This window comes from Crocuta crocuta, unplaced genomic scaffold, assembly GCF_008692635.1.
Source record: "Crocuta crocuta isolate KB4526 unplaced genomic scaffold, BGI_CrCroc_1.0 scaffold101, whole genome shotgun sequence".
Taxonomy (NCBI): Eukaryota; Metazoa; Chordata; class Mammalia; order Carnivora; family Hyaenidae; genus Crocuta; species Crocuta crocuta.
The window spans coordinates 6,678,486-6,695,602 of record NW_027527956.1 but is presented as its reverse complement, the minus strand read 5'-3'; the positions used below and the strand labels follow the sequence as shown (position 1 = coordinate 6,695,602).

The following is a 17,117-nucleotide window of genomic DNA, read 5'->3' as shown; positions in this document are numbered from 1 at the left end:
GCCGCGTGACGGGGGAGGAGGTCGGGACGGGCGGCACTCAGAGCTACCTGCTGGAGAGACCAGAGCAGCTGGCCTGCAGTGGACAGGTTGGGGTTTTTATTATCTCTGGTGGCTGTGGCACATTTGTAAAGACATTTTCCCCAAACCAGAGGACAGAGGTCCAGTGCTCACTGCCCAGTGGAGCCACTGGGGGCCACCAGCCGGAAGAGGAGCCCAGGCCACGCGCCCGTCACGCTCACCTGGTGACACGCAGCGCAGACTGCACCGTGTGGACGTGCCGTTGTGGGACGTGTTACAAAGAACTGGTCTCACCAGCAGGGAACAGCGGCCCTGCGCCCACTCGGAGGGACTCAGCCTGCGCCCAGGGGGCTGACGAGCGGACGCGCTGTGGGGCGTGCACCGTGGGAGCCGGCGGCACAATAGCAGGGAGGGACGTGCGCAGCTCGGATGTGACACACACCTGTCTTCCGCACCAAACTCACCCACGATGCGGGGCATGAACCCCTCCCTGATACGAAACCGTACCTTCACACGCACACGGCCACCCTGCGGTGACCAGTGACGGCGGGGGGGGGGGTCCCCTCTCTGCACCTCCTGGCCCTTGTTTTCAGCGCACCTGCGGCTGTGGCCATCAGAAAAGCAGCGAGCGCAGGGGAGCCGCGTCCACGCCAGCCCTGCCCCGGCCCCCACCTGCAGCGGGCAGTACCTGCTCCGTCTGCCTCCCCCGGGGCGGGTGCAGCAGCCGGCGTGGCCTGGTGCCTCTTCATGTGCTTCTTGCAGTGGACGGTGGTGCGGAAGCCCTGCTCGCAGAACGGACACTTGTAGGGCTTCGTGCTCATATGCGTGGCCGTGTGCCGCGTGAGGCTGCCGTTGGTGGTGAACGAGGCATTGCAAACGCTGCAGCTGAACGCCTTCACGCCTGTGACAACAAGACCGGGTGAACACCATGCTTCACAACCTTACGACCTAAGTCGTCAAAAGCAAACAAAGACACGTTCCACAAGCCACGAGCCACGAGACCAGAGACCGCTCTCGCCCTGGTCTGCTGTCAGGACAGGGACACCGAGAGCATGTCTTCCTGCCGACTCGCTCGTGCAAGGACAGCCTCCAAGAGCGCGGCTCCCAGCCAGTGCCAGGTCCCCTCCACCCTCCGCCTGCTACACCCACACGGACAACACGCTGTGTACTGTACGCATGAACCGTTTCCTCAAATCCATCCTGTTTCCTCATCCGCACAGCAGGTGACAGGGGAGGGGGGCCCACAGCCCTCCCTGCAGCTTCACCTGCCGGTCGGGTCTGACAGCAGGACCCTCTGCTCCGCGCTGAGGGAACAGGGCCCCCCGACTGACCACAGCGCTCATCAGCCACCACGCACACGTGGCAGGAGTCCACCAGGCTGCTCCCTGCTGCGGGGACAGCGGGCTCCTTAGCAGGGCTCCAGACCTGCCCTCCCGGGCCAGCTCTCTGCCCGTCTTCCCAGCACCCACTAACCCCTCTAACCCCATTAACCCCGCTAAACCACTCCCCAGCCACCCACTGTGGACAAGCCCTGTAAGGCCTACCCTGTTCTGTTTCTTTGTTTTTATTTTGTAATAAAGCCTTATACAGAATATACTGATAAGAAACAGATATACTGATAAGAAACAGATATACTGATATACAAAATAAAAATACAAAATCTACTAAATATATTTAAAATAGATTTAACTGCAAATCATAGCTCTGACAAAGAATAAGTTTTCAAACCCTTTAAACAATGCAGTAATAAGTTGCAAATAATCTAATTTAAAAAATGGCACAGGATTAGAAGAGCCACCTCTCAATATGCATGTGGGAAGACGCCGCACACCACGAACCACCAGAGAGAAGCCAATCAAAGCCACAATACACACCACCACGCCCCCCCGAGGGCGGTCATGACACAAAGGACACGTGCTATGCCAGGTGTTGATGAGAGTGTGAGGTCAGGACTCCGTCCGTTGCTGGTGAAAAGTAAAACGGTGCAGCCACTTTGGTAAACAGTCCGATCAACTCAAAAGGGTTATACGGAGTTGCCACAGGACCAAGCAATTCCACTCGTACACAGAGAAATGGAAACATACGTCCACATACAACGTGTACACGCGCTCACAGCAGACTGAGTCCTAGGACTCAGACGGGAGTCTCAAGGCTGATGATGAACAAGAGAGGTCCGCCCACATAAGGTAGCCTTAGCTAGTGCTAACACCTGTCCCCGTGTGGACGGAGCCCCAGGCTCGGGACCAGGAGCCTTGTCTTGTATGTTTCCACCGGCGTGGAACATCTTCAACAGGCCAACGCACCGATGTAGAGGCCGGGTTTCCTGGGACCAGGGGCACCCAGGGAAAGCGGGGAGTGACTGCCGCAGGCCCGGGGCATCCCTGGGCTGTGATGCACGTGCCCTAGGGTCTCGTGGTGGCGATGGCTGCGCCCCTCCACGAACACAATGAAAACCACAAACCCAAGCGCGAGGCAGACACTGACCTGTGTGTGTCTTCTCATGAGACTTGAGAACGCCCGAGGACACGAAGCCACGGCCACAGAGCTTGCACTTGTAGGGCTTCTCCCCCGTGTGGGACCGCACGTGCTGCTTCAGGTGGCTGGACTTCTTAAAGCCTTTGTTGCAATACTCACATCTGCGAACACAGCATGAAGAGCAGAGAGAGCACGTTCATTCAGAGCTCAGATCGGAGACCCGACACTGGAAAAAAACCCATGTTCACCAGCGATCATGAAATGATCAGGCATAACCATTACAGAAATTATTACATCAGATCAAATTCTGCTCAGAGGATCTGTGGTCTTACACATATTTTATTATTTCAATATTGGTAAATCCCGTACAAATACCCATCAGGCATTATATCTGATTAATCAGAAACGACTCCTTTATACATGACAGGAAAATAATTGATCACATACTATTTTCTTTACTAAGTCGTAGGAGATGCTGTAGAACCTTCCAATGCTTCTGGGTCAGAATCACTCCTGAATCCAGACACTTGGAAATGCCAATTCATATACTCTTTTGTTTTATGAAATACTTTACAAAACACATTTCCCTACATCTGCTTTGGAAAATGTGTAAATGCACAGTATTACTTTCCCCTAAGTTCTTACAGAACGTATCAAACTTACTTCAAGGATGAAATAATTATAAATTTCTAAATTCTTACTCACATATTACTAAAACCTATAAATAAAACAGATTTAGAAAGCCTCTGGTACTGTATTTCCCCAGCTGTCCCATGTCCAGGTTTTACCCTGCAGCAGCACGTTACTCAGGGACCCGGCCCTCCAGGACCGGGCAGCTGCACAGACGCAGTTACCGCCCTCGAGTGCCCACACTGATCTGAAGACTGGCAATTCGGATACAGTTCCGAAGTTCACTGGGGGACACAAGTTGCCCCTTAAAACCAGAAGAGCAAGCGAACATCATTCACCAATTGAGGTGAGAAAGCCAATTCTGCCAACGAGGTCGGGCCCGGCTCCATGCACGGGGCAGCCGAGGGGGACAGTCCATTTGCAGAACTGGGCCAAGAAACCTCGTGATGTGTGCCGAGGAAGACTCCAGGGCCCGCACCTGCGAACGGCCACCAACTCCCGGCGCCGGAACAGCACTGCAGTCGGGTGGACAAACGCAGGCCTCAGAGAACAGTCTGGAGCCAGGCCATCACGGCCGCCTGGCCACATTCCCACCCCAGGACCAGGCTCCGTGTCATATGGAGACGGGACCCTTCTCTGCCTGTGAAAGGCCACCTCCCCTTGCCTCACGGGGATCACACAGCTGTCCCTGTACATGTCCAACACCAGCCTGAGTCACAGAGGCCAACACTGAGAGCGAGCGGTCTGTGGGAGAGCGCCTGGCCAGGCGGGGGGTGGGGGGGGGACGGCGAGCAGATGCCGGAGGACACCCAGGGGCAGCATCCACGGAAAGGTCTCCTCTGAGACCACAAACCCCGGAAGCCGTCAGGGCGCTTTGCTGCTTTCTGCCTTCGTCACACTTACGCGCCGAAAGGCAAAATATTAAGGGAAAAGCAAGGCTACAGGTTTCACATTTCTTAATGTGTTAGGAGCGGATCCCTGAGGTCCTTGAGAATCCAACGAAGGCGACACACCATCTCCTCAAAAAATCACACCCAGACAGCTCGAGCCCGGTCCGTCTCCAGAACACACACTGCTACGTGCGCACCAAGAGCACAGCCTCGAAGGCCCTTCCTTTCGTTACGGACATGCACCTTCCTGGCTTCACTCCCTGGCGGTACAGCTCCACCTGGACCTCTCCCCTTCATCCAGCCCGTGTGCCCCAGCCTGTGTGCCCCAGCCCGTGTGCCCCAGCCGTGTGCCCCAGCCCGTGTGCCCCAGCCGTGTGCCCCAGCCCGTGTGCCCCAGCCGTGTGCCCCAGCCGTGTGCCCCTGATGACACAAAACACAAAACCAAGTCGTGGTCTTTGTGGCACACCTGCTCCCCCAAGGGTGGCCCCTTTCTAGGGGCAGTGATTTCACCCTCCCGGCTCTGAGGTCAGAGCGATGTTCGCAGCCTCCTCCCCCCCGCACCCCTCAGCCCGTTATAGGTCCCACAGGCCCCGTGTCCTGAATAGATCCAGCATCTACGACCAGTCCCAGGGCAGCGGCACCCTCCCCTCCCATCGGCTGCCCCCCAGCACCCAGCACCCCTTCCGCTCTCTCTGTCCCCATCTGCTGGGCGCCTCACCCCTCCATCTCGCTATCATCTCTTCCCACTAGATTGTCAGCCCTTGCGGACTGAAGTTCTTCTGTCTTGCTCACTAATCTAGTGGGTTCTTAATAAACACTGAATAAATGCACGAATGATGCAAGGCTACAAGTCCTGGAAAACCAAACAGATGTCACAAAGGAATCAGGAGAAAACACCAATCAGATTAATCTCACTTAAAAATACCAATGCAAAATCCCACGTAAACACCAGCAGTTAACACCCGCTGAAGAGATCAGTGTGAGGAAGACAAGGGGGTCTGAGAAACCCTGCAGCCCAGCTCTGCCCATCTCCCTCAGAAGCCACAGACCCCCAACTTAGGAACCACCACTAGAACACACTGTTGGATTTGCAAATTCATGAAGATCTCAGGACAATACACTCTCAAAGGTAAAACGTCTCTGTAAGAACACCAGCTTGAGGTACTCAAGGTCGTCATGAAAAACAAAACCTATGGAAACGGGAGAGTGAAGTTACTGGGCCACTCACACCTCACTGGCTTAATGACATTGGCAAACATTAGCCGTGTTCTAAAACCTCAATTAAGGGGAGCCTGGGTGCTTAGTCAGTTAAGCGTCCGACTTCAGCTCAGGTCACGATCTCACAGTTTGTGGGTTCGAGCCCCGCATCGGGCTCTGTGCTGACAGCTCAGAGCCTGGAGCTGCTTCAGATTCTGTGTCTCCCTCTCTCTCTGCCCCTCCCCTGCTCACACTATCTCTCTCTCTCACAAATAAATAAAAACATTAAAAAAAAAAAATTTTTTTCAAAACCCTCAATTAAGACCACTCATTTGAGATAAGATAGCTCACCATTTGATAAGAGTAACTACAAAGTAGTTTTTTGGTTAAATGGCTCTGGAGAAAGTTTTAATTAGATTTTCAAAAGTATTTTCGGCAAATAATAAAATTATTCAAATAGTGTAAGGCCAAGATGATCTCTACAAAGACAATACTCCTATTCAATTGAACACAGCACGTTTCTTCTGTTCACTGTGATGCTCCCGTCCCGGGGGAGCTGGGCCATGGCCTGTCTGCGCCGCAGGGAGCCGCACGCGTCCTAAATGCCCCAAGGCCACTGCAGGCACTCAGCACACGCTACTAAGGGCACAGAAGCATGAGGGCCGAGCGAGTGGATGCAAATGTGGTCTCTGTGCTCATGGTGCTGCTTGGCAGTTACGCACGCAGCATGCCAAGAACCTTGAACAAAGACACACACAGCAAATTAAAAGTTGTTTCTGCAAACACGGTAACAGGAAGCCACAGCAGAGCAGGTGAAACGCACAGGCTGTGGCTGCCACTAGCTCGCCGGAGAAATCTTAGCAAGCTGATCTCTGTGGCCTCAGACCCTTTAGTTCTAATAAAACGGGGATGACAACGGAGCCCATTCACAGAGTTCCTGAGGTAAATCTAGCCCCTGGGAAGTGGGGTGCACACAGCGGGCGTGCAGCAGTCAGGACGGGCGTGCACCGGCCGCAGCGCAGACAGCTACCTGTAGGAGCGTCGGCTCTGGTCCTCCCTGGCCTCCAGGAACTGGGGACGAGCAGTCTGAAGGTCCAGCTCCTCTTGGGACGACTCCTGGATCAAACGAGTTGTCTAAAATTTAGCACAAGTACAAGCAGACTACTGAGTATCTCTACGTAAACACATGCAAAAACCACCACCAACTAAGGATAAGAGGGTTTATAAGAGCAGAATCAAAGGAGTAACACTAAGTAGCTCCATTTAATCATCTGGCTAGATTAATAATAAACATCTGAGGCTGTCAGTTAAGTGTCCGACTTCAGCTCAGGTCATGATCTCATGGTCCGTGGGTTCGAGCCCCACGTCAGGCTCTGTGCTGGCAGCTTAGAGCCTGGAGCTGCTTCGGATTCTAGGTCTCCCTCTCTCTCTGCCCCTCCCCTGCTCATGTGCGGTTTCTCAAAGATAAACATTNCTCCTAGAAATAAATAAAAACATTAAAAAAATTAAAAAAAAAAACATTAAAAACTTTTTTAAAAAAATAATAATGTATACTAATTTTAGTAAATACTTATTTACTGTCTATTAATTTGCTTTAATACAGGTTAACCAAGCAAGAAATTGTTGCTCTTTCCATATTCTTTATAATTCTTAATAAGACGTTACTCATCTGCTCTCGTGTTACTGAAAATGAATAGAATCCTGCTGCCTCGCTCGGCAAAGAACCACAGGGAGACACAGCACGTTCTCCACCCCTCAGGTCCTACCCGGACGCAGCATCCAGATTACGGGCTTTCTGAGCTTTGAAGCAGCACTAGGAGAGCCCCCTGGAGGGCCCAGGCCCCCCACCCAGAGAAGCTGCCCACGGTGGCTGCGGCTGTTTTCAGCAGCGGATTTCACGGAGAGAGAACTGATATGCCGAGCACTTCCTTCACTATTGAAAAAGTTCCAAAAATGTACAAAATCAAAACCAAAACAAAACCTGAAATGTCTCCAGTTAGACTGAGTAAAACTTTTTTTTATGTTTGTTTATTTTTGAGAGAGAGGGAGACAGAGCAAGAGCAAGGGTGGGGGACACAGAATCCAAAGCATCTCTGAGCTGTCAGCACAGAGCCCAACACGGGACTTGAACCCATGAACTGTGAGATCATGACCTGATCATGAGTTGGACGCTTAACCGACTGAGCCACCCAGGTGCCCCAGACTGAGTAAAACGTTTAAATGATGCATTTAAATATTGACTTTTAGTACACCAGTGTCCCTTGTATTTCCATTCTGTGATGTAAGAGTCTGCAATTAAAAACACACAGCTTTTGTCACTAATGCCACATGACAACCTTCACGTGTTATTACACAATACGGCACTGACTTTCCTCTTCTGACCAAAAAGTTTTGCGAAATCCACGTCATGGGACCGAGATCTCTCAGTAAAGTTTAAGCATTTTCAGGGAGAAGACGCTCGTGCTGAACGTTTCGGCTTCACAGGCGACACGACACTGTCAGGAGACATCGGCACGCCCTCCGAAGTGAGGACGTCCACACGGTTACAGCCTGAAGATGGCGGCGCCAGGCACGCCACATACACTCACCACACTCACGGCGTCAGGGCCGGGCCCGGGGAGCAGGCCCTGCTGGTGGAAGCTAGTGGACAGGGCCTGCGACTCCAGCGTGCTCGAGTCCTGCAGCTGCTGGACGGGCGCAAATGCGGTCTGCTGACCGTACGGATCCGCCACAGGAAAGCCTGAAACGAATCAGAGAACACAAGTCCTGTAAAAACTACTCTAGTCACACAGACACACAGACACACAGACACACAGACACACACACACACACACACACACACACACACACAGCTGGTCTTATAGATAATGGTGTTACAGGGACAGGCCCACCTTCCGAACCAGAACGAGGGCTGGCCGTCTTCGGCAAGCTCTGGGGACGGTGCTGCGCCCAGCACACAACCGTCTACACGGCCGCCCCAGAGGCCCCTCCACCCGGTCACCGAGGCTTGGCTACAGGCCACGTGCAGAATGGTCACTAACAGCGCCTCCCAGACAACTGAGTGGCCCCACGCAGCACACGCACACACGACACACATGCACACGCAATCCGTGCAGAAAATTGTTGGTCTGAAACCACAAACTTCAGAAGGGCCTTAAAAAACAAAGTGCCAAGGCTGCTGTGCAGCTCACTGACCCTGCGACAAGCCGGCCGGCTCGAAGGACTGCGGTGGAGCCCGCTCCTCAAACTGGTCCACGGGCCCCGGCAGGGTGTGCGGCGGCGCCACGAACCCATCTGAGGTAGACATGCAAACACAGGGGAGGTCGTGAGCTCCGGGGCATTTCAGATCTACCCGTCTGTCCGAAAGGGCACTTCAGTGAGTTCTCAAAACTGAGCCTCTGTGTTTGGGAAAGACAGTAGGAAGGACAGACACACGTATACACACACACAACACAGAATATAAGATAGGTACACAGGTACCAGAGGGGACGCGTCACCTTCGTACTGCCAGAACGTCCCCTCAAAGTCTATCCTAAACCTCAGACATTCTTCTACGGGGAAAATATCCTAATGCAATTACATTCGATGACTATTTAAAACCTCTTCTCAGGGGCTCCTGGGGGGCTCAGCCGGTTAAGCATCTGGCTCTTCGTTTCGGCTCAGGTCATGAACTCATGGTTCATGAGTTCAAGCCCCACATTGGGCTCTGTGCTGACAGCGTGGAGTCCCCTTGGGATTCTCTCTCTCCCTCCCTCCTTCCTTCCCTCCCTCCCTCCCTCCCTCTCTCTCTCTCTCTCTGCCCCTCCCCTACTTGTACGGTCTCTCTCTCAAACTAAATAAACTTAAAAATATAAACATTTAAAAAAATATTTTCGGATATGCATCATTCCAGGATACCCAGAGGATAAAAAACACAAACTCCTGCTCACAGACAAAACACATGTGGGACCCGGGACACCAAACAGTAAGCTGGCCCGCGAACGGTGAGGCCCAAACGAGACGAGGGGCTGCGCCAGGCAGATGAGCTCACCGTCTGCAGGAGGCCCTACGGGTGAAGAAAGCGACCCGCCAGGCCAGGGCTCTGCCCCTGCAGACGCGCGGGACGCGGTCTCGGACGCACACCTACTGCGCACGAAGGCCCCTCTCGACACACGAAGGTGACGTGCCTGCAGGAGGCGTGTGTGTGATGGGTCCTGGCCCTGGATTTCTAGGCCACAGCAGGCCCGCGGGGGCTCACACACACACACAAACTGGGACCGAAACACTCAGGGACGAGACCCCGGCACAGACTGGAGGGAGTACGAACGGCCAACTGTACACGTTAGAACGTCTGGAATATTTGCCTTCATCTGCGTCCAGGGGCTGGTGTGTCAGCTGCTGAGCGAGCCCCGTGTCCTCCGTGCGCACCACCTGCGGGGGCTCCAGGTCCAGCATGGCCTCGCCGCACGCGGGGCCCGTGGCCGCCTGCCGCAGCTCCTCGCTCTCGATCTCCACCTGCACGTGCGCCGCGGTGTGCACGCCCTGCGGGCCCCCGGGGCCGTCGTCCACGGAGGCCGCCTGCTGGTGCTGCTGCAGCTGCTGGGCGAGCTCGTACCTTCAGGACGGAAGGAGACGCCACGGTCAGGGGCCACCGGGGGCCACTCGCGGGAGGGACTGCTGTGCACGCCCTACCTCGCTACCAACATTTCAAAACATTACTTCCCTGTGAAGCCACGGTGGCGATCCAGTTCAAGTTAAATACTACTGAGAGCTCTGGGAAAAAAATCACGTTCCCTGAACTTCAAGCGCTCTCACAGATCGCAGGCATGTGAAGGCAGCAGAGGAGGGTGAGGACACGCGCCAGAATATTTAAAATTTTTAAAAAGACTGTAAAAGATACCATGCGTTTCACAGTAAAACTGTCCCAGTGCAGATTCTGCAAGGCGTTCAAGGCGGGATCATGCCTACCTGTGGGTCTTCATGTGCTTCTTGCAGTTCAGCGAGGTCTTGAACGTCTTCTGGCAGTAAGGACACATGTAAGGACGAAGGTCGTTGTGGATGCCCATGTGCCGCCGTAAGCTGCCACCGGTCGTGAAAGCTCCGTTACATATCAGACACTTGAAGGACTTGACCCCCGTGTGCGTGCGCACGTGGGCTTTGAGCACTCCGGCAGAAACAAAGCCTCTTCCACACTGAGAACATTTAAAAGGCTTCTCACCTGTGTGTGATCTGAAAAGAATACAAATATGAGTGAGTAAGCACCTTCCGACATTACAACGCTTTATAAGCTACGGTGCGTGTGTCCATTCTTTCACGGAGAGCCACGGTGGGACGCTCAGCAGTGGGGACATACTTCTCAACATTTGACCAGCGAGAGCGCCCAAGATTCAGAGAGCTCGAGTGACTTCCCTGAAGCCACACGGCCGGCACACAGCAGAGACAGCGCTCTGTGGCAAGTCTGCCTCTGAGTTCTAAAAGTTTTCATGACATTTCACCATCTTTCCCGACCAAGCTTCCACTTTCCTTTCACTGTTGCTAGCACCAGGCATTAATCTAAATTCCGACGAACAGATCTGAAAACCTGTTAAAGTACGTCACTAACTCAATAAACCAAATTCTTGTTTGACACGTCCTAGAAATTACAAGTGCTGACATGTAACAGTGCAAATAAAATCAGGTGACAATTTCTGGGCAGAATATTCAAGACACTAACAAATGAAAACATCAGTCACCAGGGATGCCTGGGTGGCTCAGTGGGTTTAGCGTCCAACTTCGGCTCAGGTCATGATCCCACAGTTCATGAGTTTGAGCCCCACATCAGGCTCTGCACTGACAGCTCAGAGCCTGGAGCCTGCTTCGGATTCTGTGTCTCCCTCTCTCTCTCTGCCCTTACCTCACTCACACTCTCTCTCTCTCTCTCTCAAAAATAAATAAACATTAACAAAAAAAGAAAAACAAATATCAGAAACCAAAAAATACTGTGGGGTCAAACGTGTGACATTTTCAAATCCCGAAAGTGAACGCTACCATCCTTAAGATTTCTACATGCTACCAGCTCACCAATCACTGCAATTAAGCTACATCTCCCATTTCTGGGTACATCACCTTACCTGATGTGCTGTTTAAGGTGGCAAGACTTTTTATATGCGCGATGACAGTAAAAACACTTGTACGGTCTATCTGCTTCATTTACAAAATTGTTATTAAAATAACTTTGAAAAAACTGGTTTCTTGGAATGGGCTGGATAAGACCTACAAACCAAAAGAAAATCAGGAATAATTTGCTGTTAATGCTACTAAAAAAGTTAAATGTCAAAAGGCATCTGCTTTCCCCAAAAGATGAAAATTTGGAGGAGTTAAAATATAGATTTCCAGTGTTGCAGCTAAGTGCTATTTTAATTGTTAGAAACCGGCTATTTTAAAAAAGCCCATTGGGAAACACTTATAAAGTTAATATAAGATAGGTATTTTCCAACATAAGGAATATATGTACATTGCAGTTCTTTCCTCTGGTTCAATTTTTAATGGGTTCTTACATTTGCTGGCACAGAATCAAAATAACTGTATCCAAAATGTAGGTCAATCAGGACTCTGAATCTCTTCTCTGTTCAGTATAAAGACTGTACCCTTAGTACTACAATGAACTCGAAACACAAATGATTCTCACATGATCATCTGTTCTAAAAAAAAAAGTCTATTTTTAAAGAAATGTTATTAAAGGGGTACCTGTGACTAGGAAAACTGGTAACTGAAGGATTCCAGGTTTTACAATCTTTCAGGAAAGAAAGAACCCCCTTAGGCTGACTATGAAAAATAGGTCTTGATCAAGCCATTGAGTTAAGTATGCAACTCAGGACAAACATGCATTTGAGCCTTTTCGACCTCTTCATATTCACCCGGAACATTAAGAGGGAGACCCCACGGCCAGCTTGCCCAGGGCCCTCCTTCCCCGGGCCCAACCCGCACTGTGCCGCTAACTCCTGGGTGAAGGTTCTTGGTGGGCACCTCCTAGGGCGCCGCGGTCCTGGCTTTCCGGGACGGGCCAGGCTGTAGCTCGGTTTTCTGCCCTAGAACCTCCTTCTCCCTCCCGGCTCTCCTTGTTGGACGTGGAAAGCAGTCCCTTCAGTCATAAGGGGCCAGCCGGGTGTTTCAGAATTCTCGAGAACCAACCCCTGCCCCGATCTCATTAAGTCCTCTGCAGTCCTGGGCGCCACACTTCCCCACTGCCTCGGAGACCTGTTCCCCGTCGCCATTCCCGCTGCTGCCAGCCTCACACAGCGCGGGGAAAGTGGAGCTGGGGAGGTCTCGGAGGCTCGGCTCAGGCACGTCGCTGCCGTATCAGACCTCGGAAACGGGCCTGCTCCTCCTGGTGCCTGCGGCAGGAGCCAGGTTCTTTTCAAAGAGAACTCAGAACCCTCCCTTGTAACCTGTGTTTAATCCGTGCAGCACAAACCTAAAACTGCCAAAACTTGTCCCGTTTCACAAGTGTTTTGGACGACCAGAGCCAAATCGGTACCATTCAGGGACACTCTCTCTCCGGCAGCTTCCACACTGTTCCAGGCTCCCGGGCTCTGTCCTGGGGACTCAGCTCCTGCTCAGAACAGCAGTCGCCTGCCTCTGGGACCCACAGACTGAACCGCATGGAGACAAACACCACGACGATGCCTCCATCGAATTACGGTTCTGCTCAACCTTCTCCGGTCACTGACAGAGAGACCCTGTTACTGAAGACACAGGTGCTCACGGGCCTTCCGTGCTCGCGACCGAGTTCCTCATCACCACTGCTCCGCCGGCTTCCACCCCTGGCTGGCGCTCGGAGCCCCACCCAACCACCCTCCCGCCACCCAGTCCCTCTAGCTCACGCAGCCATTCCTAGTCCCTAGGAAAGCAGCACACACGCACACTCCAACCAAGATCGTCTATTTCCGAGCGCAGGGCTGACCTTTACTGGCCATCAACTATGCTAGGACCTGTGAGGTGGCGTGAGCAGAACATTCTCCTAAGTGGCAGCTGACACGCATGCCGTCTCGGGTCACCATCCAGCCTAGGAAACTGTGACACCCAAGTGCCTCACGGGAGGTCTGCGCAACAGCACCCGTGGGGCTCAATCATTTGGAATTTTATGCAAACAGGCTCAGTAGCTATTTGCATAAAAGTACAACTTAATTAAAATTATAAACTCCAAAGAAAGAGTATCTGATCATCAATTTCCTTGTTCCCTGTTGAACTTAATGGAATGAATCGTTTCTCAGAAAAACACCAACAAAAAATTTTCTTAATTCATCCCACAAGTAACATGAACTGTACAAAACTACAAATTTGAGGAATGTTATGTACTTTATGAGGTAATATATGTTAAAAAGCAACCAGAAAGAAAAATTTACGGAAATGAAACAATTTTAAGAAACTAGTTATATCAATTACATAAATTCAGGGAAGCAGGTAAAATAAATGAAATCCACAAAGTAATTTTTAAAAAGTAAAAACCCTCCAACATTTGTATCTATCGTCCTGGGGAAAAAGCAAGACACTTCACAGATAAGGAAACAATCTATGCCTTTTGCCATCTCACTTACGAAACAAGAGAACGCCTTCTCAGGAGGGGTGCGCAGGTCACCAGGCCGTCGGGGCCAGTGCGTAAGATCGGCCGTCGGTCAGTGTCTTCCTACGGCCCTGAGATGCAGAAACCACGCTCACGAGGCAACACAACAGTGTGGCTTCAACGACGGCAGTCAGGCCTGCGCCTCCTCCAGGCTCCAGGCTGCGCCTGCCTCGCTCCTCCAGACAGACAAGCCGCATTATCAGCCCAGGACGGCAGCCCTTGCTGGAGAGCCAGCGCCAGAATCTGACCGGGACACTTAACACTAGCCACGTGCCCCGGGCCTCACAGCCCCCACTCTGGCGCAGGGTCCCCACCCCAGCCACCCACCTCGGCAGCAACCCCTTGGCCCCCATGGCTCCCACCCAACTCTCTCCTGTGGCTTGTAGAACTTGTGTGCTCCACCGTCGACAACTTCACAGAACATTTCGTCCATCATTTCTTTCCCAGAACAATGAGCCCAGGGTCGAGACTGAGTCCCCGGAAGCTGGCACCCTGACTCCTAGTGACCGGCGCGCGTCTGACGAGGAGCCCTCGCCTGCGCCTGGCCTGCTGCTGCCTCCTGCTCTGCCACCACTCCTTCCCCACCTGCCTGGGACTCGCGAGCGGAGTCCCGCCTCCGAGCCTTTGCTGGTGCGCTCCTGTGCAGCCGCAAGTCCTCTGGCCCCTTCTCCAATTAGGAAACTCGTAAAGACAAAAGTGAAAGGCCTGCTCTCCGAGATGATCACAATTAACCGTGTGTGTACTCTAACAGAGGGTTTGTTTTACACAAACACGGGTGGGATCAGCCACACACACGCTGTTCTAGTTATACCTCAACTCCACATTCGCCACCTTTCCAGGTCAGGACACGGGCCACCCTCCTCATCCTCTGCAAGGAACTCCCCTGGGTCAATGTGCCCAGTTCATTTCACACTCCTCTGGGGAGTATCTCTGCTGCTCTTACTGGATACTGTCACGCTGCTGCAATAAACAATCCAGTCTACAGAACTGCTTGCCTTAGTGATTTCCCCAATACGCACGGAATGACCACTTCTGGGGCGGTGCCGAGGCACATGTACTCAGAGGCAGACTCCTAAAGGACTCTGAGTCCTTTGCAAGTGTGTGGGGGAGGGGGCTTCCTACTGTGAGCTACTAAGGCAGTAAAATTACAGGCCTCATTTTTAAGATGCTTTTTCACCTACAATAATTTTATAAACACAAAGTCCAGTTACAAAGTTAGGCTAATGATAAGGTCTCAATCTCTGAAGAAAAAAAAAACTAAGGGTGAATTTAACACACAGAAATGTCCTAAGGTCTTAGTGATAGTATGTCATTTCCACTAGACCATCAGACATATATGTGTGTGTATGTGTGTGTGTGTGTAAATGTAAACATACATATATGAAGGAAATACTCATCTCAAAGAAAGGCATGAATAATTCTAGTTGATGCATGTGTCTGAAAAACAAACTGGAAATGTCCTTAGAATTCTAAAATTCCTTCTAGGAATTTCTAGAAAAAGCTTAATCTTGTTATAGTGTTTGAGAAAATACATTTAAGCCCTAATATATGTAAACATACATATATGAAGGAAATACTCATCTCAAAGAAAGGCATGAATAATTCTAGTTGATGCATGTGTCTGAAAAACAAATTGGAAATGTCCTTAGAATTCTAAAATTCCTTCTAGGAATTTCTAGAGAAAAAGCTTTATCTTGTTATAGTGTTTGGGAAAATACATTTAAGCCCTAATATATGTAAACATACATATATGAAGGAAATACTTATCTCAAAGAAAGGCATGAATAATTCTAGTTGATGCATGTGTCTGAAAAACAAACTGGAAATGTCCTTAGAATTTCCTAAAATTCCTTCTAAGAATTTCTAGAGAAAAAGCTTTATCTTGTTATAGTGTTTGGGAAAATACATTTAAGCCTTAGAAGAGCTTTTGCATATTATAAATAGTAAGAGAATGCAAATACTGCAAAATGATGACAAATATAACATTATTATAGATAATACATAACATAAAATAAACTTGATATATGAGGTACAACAAATGTGTTTTAAAAAGCAAGAGAAATGCTCTAATATCGATACAATTAAAACATGAATATAAACTTGGAAGATCAATCATTACATCCCTGAGGTTTAAAATAAAAGATACCATGGGGCACCTGAGTGGTTCAGTCAGTTAGGCATCTGAGTCTTGATTTCAGCTCAGGTCATGATCTCAGGATTCATGGGATCAAGCCCCAGACTTGGACACGGCACTGACAGTGCAGAGTCTGCTTAGTTTGCTTAGTCTCTCTCTCTCTGTGCCCTTTCCAACTGTGTTCACTCTCTCTAAATAAACTTAATTTAAAAATATATAAAATAAAAGATAACCAAAGCCTGGATCACTTTCAAAGAAAAGATATTTCAAACATCTATGCTACACAAAATGAAAAAATGGGGACATTACACTTACACACACCCACACACGTATATAGGGAAAAACAGTAACATCTAAATAAACAGATATATCTATGATTTGAAAACTGAGAAGAAACTACAGATCAGAATCCCTTTTCCTTATTTCTGTTAACTCCCAGTTTTATCAAGAAATTACTAACAGGCACACGTCACTGTAGAGGAAGGCGTCCATCTGTTGTGACGTGCTTACTATGGTAGGCTAGGCTAACATCCACCCTCTCATAAAGATACAAAAAAAAGGAAAAGAGGCAAGAAAAAAGTTCTCGCTGTGATGAGAACTCTCAGGACCTACTGTCTTCACAACCCTCTTGCACATCACACAGCAACGCTAGCTGTAGTCACCACGGGGTCCATCCCGTCGCTGGTGTGTATTTATCTCACAACTGGAAGTGTGTACCTTTCGACCCCCTTCCTCCAGTGCTCCTTCTACCTCCCCTCTTCTAAAAACCAATAGTTTGACCTCTTGTTCTATGCGTCTGCTTTGTTTTTTCTTCCTTTTGGATTCCACACTTAAGTGAGATCATACGGTATTTGTCTTTCTCTGACTTGCTCCACTTAGCAAAATGCCTTCAAAGTCCATCCGTGTTGCTGCAAATGGTAGCATCTCCTCATCTTTTATGGCTGAATAATAATCCATATTTTTCTTACCCATTTATCCATTGATGGACACTTAGGCTCTTCTCATCTCTTGGCTACTGTAAATAATTCTGCTATGAACGTAGGGGTGTGGTTATCTTTTTGAGTTAGTATTTTTGTTTCCTTTGGAAATGGACCCAGAAGCAGAATTGCTGGATCATATGGTAGGTCTATTCTTAATTTTTTGAGGCTCCTCCATACTGTTTTCTATAGTAGTTGTACCTATAACAATCTCA

At 50.2% G+C, this 17,117-nt stretch overlaps 1 protein-coding gene across 1 annotated transcript in view; it reads right to left on the bottom strand.

Moving 5' to 3' along the window:
- The window catches only part of ZNF236 (zinc finger protein 236), a 95,940-nt gene that overhangs the window by 34,738 nt on the left and 44,085 nt on the right, over positions 1–17,117 (bottom strand). Inside the window, exons 11-18 of the mRNA XM_077752733.1 lie at positions 11,300–11,441; positions 10,158–10,418; positions 9,554–9,804; positions 8,406–8,504; positions 7,799–7,950; positions 6,241–6,326; positions 2,503–2,654; positions 707–919 (exon numbers count right to left, since the gene is read on the bottom strand). Coding sequence (XP_077608859.1) covers positions 707–919; positions 2,503–2,654; positions 6,241–6,326; positions 7,799–7,950; positions 8,406–8,504; positions 9,554–9,804; positions 10,158–10,418; positions 11,300–11,441 — 1,356 coding nt within the window. The remainder of the gene's footprint in view (positions 1–706; positions 920–2,502; positions 2,655–6,240; positions 6,327–7,798; positions 7,951–8,405; positions 8,505–9,553; positions 9,805–10,157; positions 10,419–11,299; positions 11,442–17,117) is intronic.